Here is a 16,417-nt window from a genome sequence, read left to right as displayed (position 1 = left end):
GCCATTTTGTCTGTAAAGTGGGTGGGGAAAGAGGCAGCTCTGTGCCTTCTGGGAGTTCAGGTCTGACCATAGGGGACCTGAGGGAGCTCTGCCCCGCCAGGTGCCACAGTCAGCCGGGGACTGCGTCTCCCTGCCCGGGACCTCACCCCCAGCTCGGACACCATCCGCTCCAGCTGCTTGTTGAGGAAGTTGATGAGCCCTTGCTTCCTCTCGATGAGGATTGTGCGCCGGGAGATCTCGCTCTGGCTGTTGGTGATGAGCTCGTTGACTTTCTTCACGTCCTGGTCCAGCTCCAGCAGCGTCTTCCGGTGTGCGTCCAGCCTGCTGCTGGTGCGTGTGATGTCCAGGGTGGTCTGGGCAATGTTGCCGTCGATTTTGGAAAGATGTGTCATCTGAATTGATGAAAGGAAATGCCTGTGAATATTGCCCCCACCAGAGGCCTGGGACGAGTTTACCGATCCACCGTTCCCTGACGGTCGGGATGTTCCTCTGGAGAAATTCCAAACTCACAGTCCTGAGAGCAGGAGACTGGATTTCCCGCCGTCTCGAGGCCCCAGCAGGGAACCTGCTTGTTGGAACCCAGATGTTGGGTTTTTACATAAAAGGGAGATCATGGTATTCACTTTTCTTATTGATGTGGTTTGGCTGTGTCCCCACTCACCTCTCATCTTGAATTGTGTCCCCGTAATCCCACGTGTCAAGGGAGGGGCCCTGTGGGAGGTGACTGGATCATGGGGGCCATTACCCCCATGCTGTTCTTGTGATAGTGAGTGAGTTCTCACGAGATCTGATGGTTTTGTGTGTTTGACGGTTCCTCCTTCACACACTCTTTCTCTCCTGCTGCCTTGTGAAGGAGGTGCCTGCTTCGCCTTCTGCCATGATTGTGTTTCCTGAGGCTTCGCCAGCCATGTGGAACGGTGAGTCAATTAAACCTCTTTCCTTTATCAATTACCCAGTCTTAGGTATTTCCTTACAGCAGTGTGACTAACACACTTCTTAAATAGGAGCACACACATTGTGAGGAAATGTGAAAAAACAGGCCAGAATAGAGGATAACACATTCAATTGCCTGCAATTCTGACACAAGTTAGCTACCATTCCCATCTGAATCCATTTTTCCTTCCAGGCTTTTCTATATAACTCTCCAAAATAAAAATAGGATCACACCCTACACACTGGGTGCTAACCTGCTTTTTAATCTGACAACGTTCTCTAAGTTTTAAAGGCTGTGCTACACTCTGTCACATTTGGAGCATGGTTTATGAAGCAAGAAGCAATCGTTGGACACTGGTTCCTCTGTGGGTTCTGACCCGTCCTGCTGTCCTGCAGGTCTGAGCAGCAGGTGCTGGCCTCCTCTGTGGGCTCTTTGGAGGCACTAGACAGATTCTTTTGGATCCCTTCTGGCAATGGGGATTTTATTGAGAGGACGTTTGTGAGAACGTTTGTGAGAATCAGGAGTGAGGCAGTGACACTCACGGCTGCAATGGTACGGCCATAGCTGCTCTGGGAATAGGGAGCTGCTCTCACCACTGGGACGGGGTCCTCTTCCCCAGGGCGTGGCTCTGACAGGTGGCCTCAGGCCATGTGTCTGCCCTGACCACCCCTGCCCGTCGGCTCCTGCCACACAAGGCCTCAACTCTCTCACGTCTGTGGGTCCCGCCTACCCCAGCCTCCTCAGGGCCATCTGAGCTTCTCCTCCCACCACGCCTGTGGGCTCCATGTCTCTCGCCGGCCACCATAGGTGACTTCCCAGGAGACCCAGCATCCCCAGAGTGCGGAACCCAGACCCTGCCCACCTGGAGTGGAAGCTTCCAGCATCCGGAGTTGTGTGGCAATGTCAGCTTGCAGCCTCTTCCTTTGCCAAGGTCACCCTGAGATCTGGGCCCCACAAGGACTCCTGCCTCCCCCCTCCCCAGCTGCCCCACAGGGGCTGTGGCGCCAAGTCCCCTTCAGTCCCTCCCCCGTCACAGCGAGGCCTGCCTCCCCTGCTCCACTCCGGACTGTTTGTGGTCCATGCGGACCCCACCCTGGCTCCCCCCAGGCCTCTACACCATTCCTGGATTAACTGCCTGGACCCCATGACGGCCAGCTCCAGACGGGTGGTCCCGCCCATCCACACTTTGCTCCTCCTCCCAGATATGCCTCCCCACCCCACCTTCTATCAGCCCATGGGGCTTTGAGCAGTTCAAAAATCAGGTGGGAGGTACCGTTTTCAACAGCTGGACTGGCATCCCTTGGAAAATTGTCGTAATAGACGAATTTGTTGGTCCAAGACTCTTTGCTGCCCTCTTCTGGAAACTGGCAGCAGTACAGGTATGACCTATCGGGCTGCCCAGAAAGGGGCTCGGCTGGGGCCCTGGGGCTCTGGGGCCTGGGGCCTGGGGATTGGGAACTGGACTTGGCAGCGTAGCAGCACGGCTGGACAGGCTCCTTCACACCCACCACGCCCTTCAGCTCTGCCTGGCCAGCTCCTCTCCCACTCCTCAGGAGGGCAAAACCAGCAGAGCTTGGCATCGGGAATCCGTCACTCTCCCCGAGACTAAAATGGGGACTGTTGGACAGGCCCCACTGCTGGGATGTGCCCTGGAAATGGCGCGGTCTGTGGCGGCCTCTGGGGGGGTCCTCCAAAGGGGCCTGCTTGAGGCCGGTGGGGGAGGGTTACCCCTCAGGAAGAGGCAAAGAAAAAACCATTCAAGTAAGGAATTGTTTTTTCTTTTTTTTTTTTTTTTTTTTTGAGACTGAGTCTGGCTCTGTCGCCCAGGCTGGAGTGCAGTGGCCGGATCTCAGCTCACTGCAAGCTCCGCCTCCCGGGTTTATGCCATTCTCCTGCCTCAGCCTCCCGAGTAGCTGGGACCACAGGCGCCCGCCACTTCGCCCGGCTAGTTTTTTGTATTTTTTAGTAGAGATGGGGTTTCACCGTGTTAGCCAGGATGGTCTCGATCTCCTGACCTCGTGATCCGCCCGTCTCGGCCTCCCAAAGTGCTGGGATTACAGGCTTGAGCCACCGCGCCCGGCCTAGGAATTGTTTTTTCTAAGGACACAAGTCCCCTCCACCCCCTACCACAGGCGATAAAGGATAAAGCAAGATCCCAGGGGAAGTGAACGTGAGCTCACAATCGGGGGTGCCCTGCCATGGAATGCACGTTGAGGTCACACCCCAGGGCCCCCCAGGGAAATCTGCCTTTGACTGGCAGCTGGCCATGCGGTGGCTCACACTGTAATCTCAGCACTTTGGGAGGCTGAGGCGGGTGGATCACAAGGTCAGGAGTTCGAGGCCAGCCTTGCCAACATGGTGAAACCCCGTCTCCACTAAAAATGCAAAAATTAGCCGGGCATGGTGGCGCATGCCTGTAATCCCAGCTACTTGGGAGGCTGAGCAGAAGAACTGCTTGAACCCGGGAGGCGGAGGTTGCCATGAGCCAAGATGGCACCACTGCACTCCAGCCTGGGTGACAAGAGCGAAACTCCATCTCAAAAAAATAAACAAATAACAACAAAATAAAATAAGATAAAATAAAAACGAGAAACAGCCTGAAGTGCCTAACAAGAGACTTAGTAAACAGAATATGTACATTTGTAGGATAAGATGTTATACAGAAATGAAAATTGAGGTTTTGAAGAATATTTGGTGGCATGAGGAAATGTTATGTTGAATACGGTCAATACAGCAAAATGAAAAGCTATACAAGTAGCAAAGATTCATTGACTCCCATTCTCTGTGTCATAGCTCAGTGATATTAATCACAAATGGATGTACATGGACCTGGGGGCTGGGCACAGTGGCACAGGCCCAGAATCCCAGGGCTTTGGGAGGCCAAGGTGGCAGGGCCACTTGAACCCAGGGATTCGAGACTGCAGTGAGCTGTGATTGTGCCACAGCACTCCCACCTAGGCGACAGAGACCCTGTGTCAAAAAATAAAATACATAAATAAATAAGAAAAAGAAAATGGGCCTGAGTCCAGTGCTGCATAAGGTGTGTGCTTGTGTATGTGTGTGTGTTTGTAGGAGTTTGAGTGTGTATGTTTGTAGGACTTTGAGTGTGTGTATGTGTGTAGGATTTTGACTGTGTGTGTGTGTGTAGGAGTTTGAGTGTGTGTGTGTGTGTGTAGGAGTTTGTGTGTGTGGTGTGTGTGTATGTGAGTTTGCGTTTCCTTGTGTGTGCGTGGGGGCACGTGCAATTGCATGTGTGTTCGTGTGTGTGAATGTGTTTGCATGTGTGAGAATGACTACATGTGTATGTTTGTGGGTGGGTGCAAATGTATTTCTGTATTAAAAATTTCCAGAAGGAAATTTACCAAATTAAAAAAAAAAAAAGTTGCCTCTGGATAGTGGGCCTAGAGCTGTCTCATTTTCTTCTTTATGCCTTTCTGTATTTCTAGGTTTTCTTTCTTTTTCTTTCTTTTTTTTTTTAGACGGAGTCTCGCTCTGTCACCCAGGCTGATGTACAATGGCATGATCTCAGCTCACTGCAACCTCTGCCTCCCAGGTTCAAGCGATTCTCCTGCCTCAGCCTCCCGAGTAGCTGGGATTATAGGCGCCCACCACCGCACCCAGCTAATTATTTGTATTTTTGGCAGAGACAGGGTTTTGCCATGTTGGCCAGGCCAGTCTTGAACTCCTGACCTCAGGTGATCCACCCGCCTCGGCCTCCCAAAGTGCTGGGATGACAGGCCTGAGCCACCGCGCCTGGCCTATTTCTAGGCTTTCTACAGTAAAAATGTATCACCCTTACAACCGGAACGCCATGGAAAGGCGTGAGCACACGAGGGCCCTCTGCTCACACTGACTCCGCCCTCTCCGCCCCCAGTACGCCTCTGCCCTCACATGCGCAGGCTGCAGGCGACTTCGCACAGCCCCACCCTGGGGCAGGGGCCTACCATGTTGGTCTTCTCCTTCTGCAGCTTCAGGATGAGCTGGTTGAAGTATTTGGTGGTCTTGTTGGAGGTCATGTGCTCCTGCAGCTTCTCCCGGATGGCGGCGTCTGTCTTCCTCCTGAGCTCCAGCTCGCCCTGGATGGCTTGGCGGATGGCCTGCAACTCCTCTGTGAGTATCATTTGTTCCTGGAGAGGAGGAGCCACAGGGTGGATGTGCCTGAAGAGGCACCACAGCGTGCCAGGCGTGACCTGTGGGGCGGGCCCGGCCTCACCAGCTGGTCCTGGCTGAGGGCGTCCTCTGTGTCCTGCAGGGTGAGCCTGTAAGTGTTGAACTGGCTCTGCAGGGCCACCTGCTTGGTCAGGCACTGGGTGGTGAGCTTCTGCAGCAGTCTGACTTCCGTCTCTGTCCGGTTCAGGATGCTCGCCAGCTTCTCGTTCTTTTCTTCCTCCTTCATGATGGATTTCTTATAGGCCTCAATCTCACTGTCGATGGACCTGGCTTGATGCTGGCATTCTCTGCAGAAATGGAGGGGGAAGAGCCAGTTACGTGTGAGACATCAGAGAGCCAGTGCACAGAGCTGTGCCCCACACGAGGGAGCTCACTAAGTAGAACTCAATGCATAGAGAAATAAATTAGGAAGCCAACTCTTTTTTATTTATTTATTTATCTTTTGAGACAGAGTCTCACTCTGTAACCCAGGCTGGAGTACAGTGATGCGATCTCGGTTCACTGCAACCTCCGCCTCCCGGGTTCAAGTGATTCTCCTGCCTTAGCCTCCTGAGTGGCTGGGATTACAGGTGTGCGCCACCATGCCTGGCTAATTTTTAAACTCTTTTTGTAGAGATGGGGTTTCACCATGTTGCCTAGGCTGGTCTCCTACTCCTGAGCTCAAGCAATGTGCCTGCCTTGGCCTCCCAAAGTGCTTGGATTACAGGCGTGAGCCACTGCACCCAGCAGGAAACCAACTTTTTAAATAGTAGCCAAATCTTTAAAAAATGTTTCTATTAAAAATTTTTATGGATAGATTGGCACATATTTGAGAGGTACATGTGATATTTTGACGCAAGCATACAGCATGTCACGATCAAATCTGGGTAACTGGCCATCTATCACCTCACACGTGATCCTTCCTTTGTGTGGAGAACATTCCAAATCTTCTCCTCTAGCTATTCAGAAATATACACTAACTTACTGTGAACTGTGGTCACTGTGACATGCTATTGAACACTGGGCCTCGTTCCTTCTCCCTCACTGTATTTTGCACCCAATAACCAAATCTTGACTATTATTTTCTTTTTTTCTTTTTTCTTTTTTTTTGAGACAGAGTCTTGCTCTGTTGCCCAGGCTGGAGTGCAGTGGTGTGATCTCTGCTCACTGCAAGCTTTGCCTCCCGGGTTCAAGTGATTCTCCTGCCTCACCATCCTGAGCAGCTGGGACTACAGGCGCCCACCGCCACGCCTGGCTAGTTTTTTGTATTTTTAGTAGAGACGGGGTTTCACCGTGCTAGCCAGGATGGTCTTGATCTCCTGACCTTGTGATTCGCCCACCTCGGCCTCCCAAAGTGCTGGGATTACAGGCGTGAACCACCGCGCCCGGCCAACTATTATTTTCAAATGGATGAACAGAACTATTACCTATGGAAAGTCCACGTTGACAACTCTTTTGTACTATGATTATGGGGAGAAGGAAAGCAACACGTGGGTCAGAAGCTGGGCTGGGGGTTCTCATCTGCCCATCTGCCTTAACCATGACAATAGTCCTAGGAAGGAAAGAGTCCAGCGTTACAGATGTGGCCACTGAGACTCAGAGCATTCCAATCACTAGCCCAAGGTCCGCAGGAAATGGTGTGGCTGAGGGAACACCAGCGGGCGCGCTTCAAATTCTATTGTCTTTCCCCTTAGCATGCTGCGATGAGATACCTGTCATTAATATCAAGCTCTAAAACACAGATATCGGATAATCAGATCTAAAATACAGATTCAAATCCTGTATTTATTGGAGTGCAGCGGCACGAGCTTGGCTCACTGCAACCTCTGCCTCCTGGGTTCAAGTGATTCTCATGCTTCAGCATGAGGATTTGAATTTTTGTTTGTATGTGAGGCGTGTTTTCCTATTATTCTGAGATGTTCTGCTGTACTTTAAACATTCCTTTCTGTCTCTCTCTCTTTTTTTTTTTGAGATGGTGTCTCACTCTGTCACCCAGGCTGGAGTGAAATGGCATGATCTCAGCTCACTGCAGCCTCAAGCCACCCAAGTAGCTGGGATTACATGGTGTGCGCCACCATGCTTGGCTAATTTTTGTATTTTTAGTAGAGATGGGGTTTTGCCACGTTGGCCAGGCTGGTCTCGAGCTCCTGACCTCAAGTGATCCACCTGCCTCGGCCTCCCAAAGTGTTGGAATTACAGGCATGAGCCACTGCGCCCAGTCATCCAGTATCTATTTTTTTTTTTTGAGACAGAGTCTCACTCTGCCACCCATGCTGGAGTACAGTGGCATGATCTCGGCTCACTGCAACCTCCGCCTCCTGGGTTCAAGTGATTCTCATGCCTCAGCCACTCGAGTAGCTGGGACCACAGGCATGCGCCACCATGCCAACCTAATTTTTTTTTTTTTTTTTTGTATTTTTAGTAGAGACAGGGTTTAGCCCCATTGGCCAGGCTGGTCTCGAACTCCTGACCTCAAGTGATCTGCCTGCCTTGGCTTCCCAAAGTGCTGGGATTACAGGCATGAGCTACCACGCCTGGCCATCCGGTATCTATGTTTAATGGGTGTGGATATTTATTGATACACTGATGACATCAGAAAAAGACAAAAAATAGGAAAGGGCCTCATTACGGATCGATGAGGATGATTAAATTATGGCACAGGCATCATTTAGAACACAGTGTGAAGAGAACTGAAAAGAACAACGGTGATTTCTGTGTGTTCTGATGTGAAATGACTCTAAGACACAGCACAAGAAAAACCGAGGTACAGAGCGGGACACACCAAGCTGCCACGGGTGATTTTTAAGTGGAGAGAAACGCCTGAGAATAATGCATATGCATGCATGAAATGTATCTGGAAAGGCTTTTATGAAACAGTAACAGGTTGCTTGGAAAAGAGAATCGAAAGACTTGGGGATAGATGTAGGAAAAATATGGAAGGTATTATTCTAGTCCAAGAAGAAAGTACTTCTTGAATATTCAAATAAACACTTATTCAAAGGATAAGACACTATCAATAGAGAAAAGAAGCCTGGCCCACATGGTGAAACCCCATCTCTACTAAAAATACAAAAAAAAAAAAAAAAATTAGCCGGGCATGGTGGTGTGCACCTGTGGTCGCAGCTACTTGGGAGACTGAAGCATGAGAATCACTTGAACCCAGGAGGCAGAGGTTGCAGTGAGCTGAGATTGTTCCGCTGTACTCCAGCCCAGGTGACAGAGCAAGACTCTGACTCAAAAATAAAAAAAAAAAAGAAGATACTGGAGAGATTTGCCATGTCCGTGAAGCAGAAGGTTTAATATTATTAAGGCCTCAATTCTCCTCAAATTGATCTATGGACGCAATGTAATTTCAGTCACATCCCGGAAGGCATTTTCCCCCCAGAAACTGACAAGCAAGTTTTAACATTTAAATGGAAACCTAAAGGACCTAGAGTAACCAAAATAAGTTTGTAAAACAAAATCAAAGACTCATACTATCTGATTTTAAGATTTTCCATAAAGCTCTAGTTAGAAAGACAACGTGGTATTAGTGAAAGAATGACAAAAAGATCAACGGAACAGAATCGAGAGTCCGGAAACAGACACACACACGCACACACACACATGACCAACGGATCTTTGACAAACGTGTCACAGGATTTCAACAGGAAAAGGACAATCTTTTCAACAAGCGCTGCTGGGACGACTAGAGAGAGACACACAAAACCTGTGCCTGGACCCCACTCATACCACAACAAAAGTGAACTTGAAATGGCCCAGATGCCTAAATGCAAGACCTAGAAAACTTTAGCGGAAAACCTGGGAGAAAATCTTTGTGACCCTTAGAGAGTTTTTTTTTTTTTTGAGACGGAGTCTTGCTCTGTCGCCCAGGCTGGAGTGCAGTGGCGCGATCTCGGCTCACTGCAAGCTCCGCCTCCTGGGTTCAAGCCGCCTCCTGCCTCACCATCCTGAGTTGCTGGGATTACAGGTGTGAGCCAACGCACCCGGCCAGAAATCTTTTCCTTTCTTTTCTTTTTTGAGGTGGAGTCTTGCTCTGTCCCCCAGGCTGGAGTGCAGTGGCGCGATCTTGGCTCACTGCAGGTTCCACCTTCCGGGTTCACGTCATTCTCCTGCCTCAGCCACCACACATCTGCTAATGGCTATATTTCATGGCTAAAATTAGATGACTGGTAATATCAAATGTTAGCGAGGACGTGGAGCAACTGGGACTCTCATAAACTGCTGGAGAAAATGCAAATTGGAACGAGTCACTTGGGAAAACACTGCAGCAGTTGTTTTCTTGTTTGTTTGTTTTTGAGACGGAGTCTCGCTCTGTCACCCAGGCTGGAGTGCAGTGGTGCAATCTTGGCTCACTGCAACCTCCACTTCCAGGCTCAAGCAATTCTCCTGCCTCAGCCACCTGAGTAGCTGGGATTACAGGCATGTGCCACCATACCTGGCTAATTTTTTGTATTTTTGGTAGAGATGGGGTTTTGCCATGCTGCCCAGACTGGTCTCAAACTCTTGAGCTCAAGCAATCTGCCTCAGCCTCCCAAAGTGCTGGGATTACAGGTGTGAGCCACTGTGGCCTGCAAGCACTTGTTATAAAGTAAAATGCACGTCACTTCTAGGTACAGGCCGACCTTGGAGATACTGTGGGTTCAGTTGCAGGCCACCACAATTAAGCGAGTATCACAGTAAAACAAGTCACAAAATCGTTTTTGGTTCCCCGGTGCATACAGGCTGGGCGCGGTGGCCTACACTTGTAATCCCAGCACTGAGGCTAAGGTGGGCAGATTACCTGAGGTCAGGAGTTCGAGACCAGCCTGCCAACATGGTGAAACCCCATTTCTACTAAAAATACAAAAATTAACCAAGTGTCGTGGTGGGCACCTCTAATCCCAGCTACTGAGGAGGCTGAGGTAGGAGAATCCCTTGAACCCAAGAGGCAGAGGTTGCAGTGAGCTGAGATCACACCACTGCACTCCAGCCTAGGTAACAGAACGAGACTCCATTTTTAAAAAGAAAAAGAAAATTTCATTGCTAAAAAATGCTAACAATCACCTGAGCCTTTATCAAGTCATACTTGATAAAGTATGCTGGTAGAGGGTCTTGCATTGATGTTGCTGGCTGCTGACTGATTAGGGTGGTGGTTGCTGAAGGCTGGGGTGACTGTGGCAATTTTTTTTTTTTTTTGTTTGAGACAGGGTCTGGCTCTGGTTCTGTCACCCAGGCCGGAGTGCAGTGGCGTGATCTTGGCTCACTGCAACCTCGGCCTCTTGGGCTCAAGCCACCTCCTCCTTCAGCCTTTCGAGTAGCTGGGACTACAGGTGCACACCACCCCACCTGGCTAATATTTGTATTTTTTATAGAAATGAGGTTTCACCATGTTGCCCAGGCTGGTCTCCAACTTCTGAGCTCAAGTAATCCGCCTGCCTTGGCCTGCCAAAGTGTTGGGATTACAGGTGTGAGTCACCCCACCTGGACGGCAATTTCTTAAAATAAGACAACAATGAAGTTTGCCACATGGATTGACTCCTCTTTTATGACAGATTTCTCTGTAGTATGTGATGCTGTTTGGTAGGATTTTACCCAGGCAAGACCTTCCTGCAAGATTGGAGTCAATCCTGTCAAACCCTTTGCTGCTTTATCAACCAAGTTCATGGAATATTCTAAATTCTTTGTGTGTGTGTGTGTGTGTGTGTGTGTGTGTGTGTGTGTGTGTGTGTGTGTTTTGAGACGGAGTCTCGCTCTGTCGCCCAGGCTGGAGTGCAGTGTTGCGATCTTGGCTCACTGCAAGCTCCCCCTCCCAGGTTCATGCCATTCTCCTGCCTCAGCCTCCTGAGTAGCTGGGATTACAGGCGCCCGCCACCATGCCCGGCTAATTTTTGTGTGTGTGTTTTTAGTAGAGATGTGGTTTCACCGTGTTGGCTAGAATGGTCTCGATCTTCTGACCTCGTGATCCACCTGCCTTGGCCTCCCAAAGTGCTGGGATTACAGGTGTGAGCCACCATGCCCACCCAGAATATTCTAAATTCTTTGTTAATTTCAACAATGCACATGGCATCTTCACAGGAGCAGATTCCACTTCAAGAAACCGCTTTCTTTGCTCATCCATAACAAGCAACTCCTCATCCATTAAAGTTTGATCATGTGAACGCAACAATTCCATCCCATCTCAGCTCTACTTCTCATTCTAGCTCTTGCTGTTTCCACCACATTGGCAGTGACTTTCTGCACTGAAGTCTTGAACCCTCAAAGTCATCCACAGGGGTTACAATCACTTCTGTTAATGTCGATATTAGGTTGGTGCAAAAGTAATTGTGGTTTTGCCATTAAAAGTTATATTTTGGGGCTGGGCGTGGTGGCTCACGCCTGTAATCTCAGCACTTTGGGAGGCCGAGGCGGGCAGATCACCTGAGGTCAGGAGTTCGAGACCAGCCTGGCTAACATGGTAAAACCCTGTCTCTACTAAAAATACAAAAATTAGCTGAGCATCTGGCCTCAGCAGCAACCACCCCTGCCTCCACCCTCTGAGCTTTGCATGTTCCACTAACCCTGGGTGGGCGGCAGATGGAGGTGTACACACACAACATGTCTTAAGTTTGCTGTCTTAAATGGGGGCAGTCCGTGGTTTTGCCAAAAACCAATTACAATAGTTAACGTCAAAGGTCACTGATCACAGATCACCATACCAGGCGATGACAATGAAAAAGTCTGAAATATGAGAACGACCAACACGTGGTGCAGAGGCAGGAACGGAGCACAGGCCACTGGAGAAATGGTGCTGACGGACTTGCTCCACACGGAGCTGCCATCAACCTTCAATTTGTAAAAAATGTGATTCCTGTAATCCCAGCACTTTGGGAGGCCAAGGTGGGCGGATCACAAGGTCAGGAGATCAAGATCACCCTGGCTGACACGGTGAAACCACGTCTCTACTAAAAAATACAAAAAATTAGCCGGGCGTGGTGGCGGGCATCTGTAGTTCCAGCTACTCGGGAGGCTGAGGCAGGAGAATCGCTTGAACCAGGGAGGCAGGGGTTGCAGTGAGCTGCAGTCACCCCAGTGCTCTCCAGCCTGGGCGACAGAGTGAAACTCTGTCTCAAAAAAAAAAAAAAAAAAAAAAAGTGATTCCACGCAGTAGGAGAAGGCGAGACACATTGAAACGAGATGTGCCTGTATTTACCCAAGAGAAACGGAAACAGGTATCCACACAAAGGTCTTTTCAGAACAGTCACAGCAGCTTTCTTCATGGTATTCCAAAGGTAAAAGCCAAATGTCCATCCATTGGTGGATGGACAAATACATCTGATGTATCCATGCAAGGGAATACTATTCAACAATAAATAGGAACAGACTACTGATCTTGCAACATGGGTGGGTCTCAAAAGCATGATGCCAAGTGGAAGAAGCCAGACGAGAAAAGCTACAGACTGTGCGATTCCATTTATATGACATTCTAGAAATGGCAGAGCTATAGGCACAGAAGGCGGCACAGCGGTTGCCAGGGCTGGAGGTATGCAATTTTGTACATAAATTATCCCTAGTAATCCTGACTTCAAGTAAATAAGTTACTCATTTTCTTTTTTTAGGAAGGAGCGGCCTTATAAATATCTAAATTTGACAATACAAATAAGATGTCTGATTTAAAAAGATACACTCACAAACTGTTCGACAGAACTCCTAACATGCTGGCGGGGGGCTGGGGGAGGAAACGCGTGCCTGAGGGTGCGCGGACATGCTAACGAGTCTCCTTGTCACAAACGGAGAAAGACGATGGTATTTTAAAATCCTTTTCTCTGATTTTCAAATGTCCTGTAATGCAATCACTTATGCTTGATAAGGGTTGTTTTTTTTTTTTTAAATCACACTTTAAAAACTCCGTAGATTAGCAGGCACCAATAGAAAATACAGGTTCTCGTCAGCTCACGGTGGGGGTGCAGCCCAGCAAACCTGTCGTAAGTTGAAAATATCCTAAGTCCAAAATGCAGGCTGCGTGCGGTGGCTCATGCCTGTAATCCCAGCACTTTCAGAGACCAAGGAGGCAGATCACCTGAGGTCAGGAGTTCAAGACCAGCCTGGCCAACATGGTGAAACCCCGTATCTTTTAAAAATACTAAATTAGCTGGGCATGGTGGTGGTGCATGTCTGTAATCCCAGCTAGCTGAGAGGTTGAGGCCGGAGAGTCGCCTGAACCCAGGAGGTGGAGGTTGCAGTGAGCTGAGATTGAGCCATTGCACTCCGGCCTGGGCGACATGAGTGAAACTTCATCTTAAACAAACAAACAAACAAAAAACCCAAAATGCACTTCCTGCAGATTGCCTGCCAGGCGCCCCGGCCCAGCCCAGCCTCCCTCAAACGTGCTCAGGACACTCCTATGAGCCTACGGGTGGCAAAATCATCTCACACAAAGCCTGTTTGATAACAAAGTGTTGGGCATCCATGTAATTTATTGAATACCGTTCTGAAAACCAGGGAGGTTGTGTGGGACTCGAAGCCCAGTTTCTGTTGCCTGCCTGTTGCTTTAATACCATGGTAAAGTCCAAAAATCGTTAAGTCAGGGACTGTCTGTAAACGAAACAAAAAGAACATATGGAATCTAGAATATGGCCCAGGTGTTGGGCCCTGGGCCTCTGAGGATGAAGGGGGGAACGCAGGAGGTGTCCAGCAACCTGTGATCAAGGCCGGGTTCTCTCCCAGGACGCTGCCCACGGCTATCGTCCTCGGGTTGGCCTGCCTGGCAGCCGTGGCCACAGCTGAGGGCCTGGGAGGAGGCTGCCAGGCAGTGCGGCTGAGCGATTCACATCTCGGGGTAAAGGGGCTGCGGCTGTGGGCCAAGACCTGTCTGCCCCCTGTATTTCCTTTCAGGAAATAGGACAAAGGCAGGTAAGAGGACGGGTGTTTTTGGCTGCAAGTCCCAAGGGCGTGTGAATTCTGATTAGGTTATCTGCCCCCAAGTTAAGTACAGTCCAGGCTTTGTTTTCTGAGTGAAAGTGAGCCATTTCCCTGCATACGTGATGGGAAGGGGCTGACTGTGGGCGCCTCGTGGTTATTCACCAGGGACCCATGTTGGATTCCGTGGACCGCCGTGGTCTTTGGAGGGTTGGTGTGGTGGGGCCGGTCTGGTCTCGAGGGTCACACACGGCTCCTTCAGGACTTCCGGCTGCTGGGGAGGGCAGTGTCCAGCTCCCACAGGCAGGCCCAGATGGACAGGGGATGTGCTCACAAGCACGGTCATTCCCCGGTGGGAAGGAGGGACGGGACACCGTGAGCTACCACAGCAGTCCTGACGGGCCTCACCCATGTCCCTGTGTCTGGGGACATTTATTTCTGTTTGTTTGTTTGTTTGTTTTTGGGACAGGTTCTGACTCTGTTGCCCAGGCTGGAGGGCAGTGGTACCATCTCGGCTCACTGCAGCCTCGACCTCCTGGGCTCAAGCAATCCTCCCACCCAGCCTCCTGAGTAGCTGGGACTACAGGTCTACAGGTGCACACCATCATGCCCAGCTAATTAAAAAAATTTTGAGAGACAGGGTCTTGCTCTGTTGCCCAGGCTGGAGTGCAGTAGTACAATCACAGTTCACTGCAGCCTCAAATTCCTGAACTCAAGTGATCATCCTGCTTCTACCTCTCAAGTAGATGAGACCACAGGTGCATACCACCACACCTGACTATTTTTTATATTTTATTTTAGAGACAAGGTCTTACTATGTTGCCCAGGCTGGTCTTGAACTCCTGGGTTCAAGGGATTCTCTTGCCTCAGTCTCCCAAAGCACTGGGATTACAGACAGGAGCCACTATGCCTGCCCATGGGGGCACATTTCTAAGGGGGTTGTTACTCTGTCTTTGGTCTGTGGCCTCAGGTCTGCTGGGTCACCAGTGTCCTTGGGTATATGGGGCGTTGGTGGTGACTGGGCCCCACCTGCCAGATCCCCAGGCTAGAAGGAGGCCTGCTGGGGACACTGTGGCAATGCCCACACCCAACCCATCCCACACTGCCTTCCACTCCTTTCTCCTCCATCAACTGGGGGCAAGGACAGTGTCCCCTTTGACGGGCTACACCAGACCGAGCTGAGCCTGAGGCCTGTCACCCAGGAAACGTGAAATTGCCTGCTTGTTGACTGGCTCTAATTCTGCATTCAGTCTTTCTCCATCCTGTCCTCCCTCCCTAGGGCAGGCTCCAGCACTCCACACCAAGGGGAAGAGCCTTTGAGGAGTCGTCTCTGCCATCATCAAGATTGAGGGAAAAGTAAGTCTAGGAGATTAGGGCAAGCCCTCAGTTTTCTTTCTTTTTTTTAATTTTTTTGAGACAAAGTCTCGCTCTGTCGCCCAGGCTGGAGTGCAGTGGCGCCATCTTGGCTCACTGCCACCTCCACTTCCCGGGTTCAAGCGATTCTCCTGCCTCAGCCTCCTGAGTAGTTGGGACTACAGGTGCCCGCCACCACGCCTGAATGATTTTTTGTATATTTAGTAGAGACGGGGTTTCACTGTGTTAGCCAGGATGGTCTCGATCTCCTGACCTCGTGATCCACCCACCTCGGCCTCCCGAAGAGCTGGGATTACAGGCGTGAGCCACCGCGCCCGGCCCCTTCAGCTTCCTTGGATTGACGTAAACAGGAAACAGAATAACATGTTTCATGTTTCTCCTGAACTTTTATGACCGTGTGCAAAACCCCTGAAGAAACAGGGAAGACAGAAAAAAAAAAAAAAAGCAGCCAAGACAAGCACAGCTTCTGAGCTAAGCTTGCAGCTTGTGTATGAGACACGGGGGCAAGATTACGGTTACCGCCTCCTCCACCACAGCAGCCCCCCACCAAGGACAGGGAAGTCAGACTGTCTTCAGAGCATTAGGTTGTAGACTCCACATCAGATGAAGAGAGACACGAAGGCATGGGAAAAGAGAAAGGGTGAGGTTCGGCTGGAACCTAATCAAAGGTATTAACTTATCTGAAAAAATGCCACAGGCGTCAGGAGGGAGGAGGGGTGGGGAATGGAATGGAGAAAGCAGCCAAGGTCAGGGTGAGGGTTGCTTGGGGGACACCTCCCACCCATGTGGTTGGACTGGCCATGAACTTCGGGGAGGAGGCAGGAAGCAGGCAGGGCTGGGGCCCAGGCATTCTGCCCTCTAGCGGGTCCCTGAGCATGGGTCTGCGTCATCGATTCCCGTGTCCTCCTCCCCCACAGATTAGAATCTGCTAGTCCAAGTGTGCAGCATTTGGTTCTTTGGTGTTTATATTCCTTTTTTTTGGCACTATCTTGGCTCACTGCAAGCTCCGCCTCCCGAGTAGCTGGGACTACAGGTGCCCGCCACCACGCCTGGCTAATATATTTTTTTTTTTTTTTTGAGACG

General features: G+C 50.2%; 1 protein-coding gene across 3 annotated transcripts in view; it reads right to left on the bottom strand.

Moving 5' to 3' along the window:
• LOC105469267 (coiled-coil domain 40 molecular ruler complex subunit) overlaps positions 1–16,417 on the bottom strand; it is a 62,164-nt gene that overhangs the window by 15,244 nt on the left and 30,503 nt on the right. For all 3 annotated transcript variants that reach the window (XM_071081771.1, XM_071081773.1, XM_071081772.1), the window contains exons 11-13: positions 5,148–5,391; positions 4,879–5,061; positions 147–392 (exon numbers count right to left, since the gene is read on the bottom strand). In XM_071081771.1, the coding sequence (XP_070937872.1) occupies positions 147–392; positions 4,879–5,061; positions 5,148–5,391 (673 nt within the window). The remainder of the gene's footprint in view (positions 1–146; positions 393–4,878; positions 5,062–5,147; positions 5,392–16,417) is intronic.

The sequence above is a fragment of the Macaca nemestrina genome, chromosome 17 (assembly GCF_043159975.1).
Source record: "Macaca nemestrina isolate mMacNem1 chromosome 17, mMacNem.hap1, whole genome shotgun sequence".
Taxonomy (NCBI): Eukaryota; Metazoa; Chordata; class Mammalia; order Primates; family Cercopithecidae; genus Macaca; species Macaca nemestrina.
Note: the sequence above shows the minus strand (reverse complement) of the source record. Positions and strands in the feature narration are given on the sequence as shown.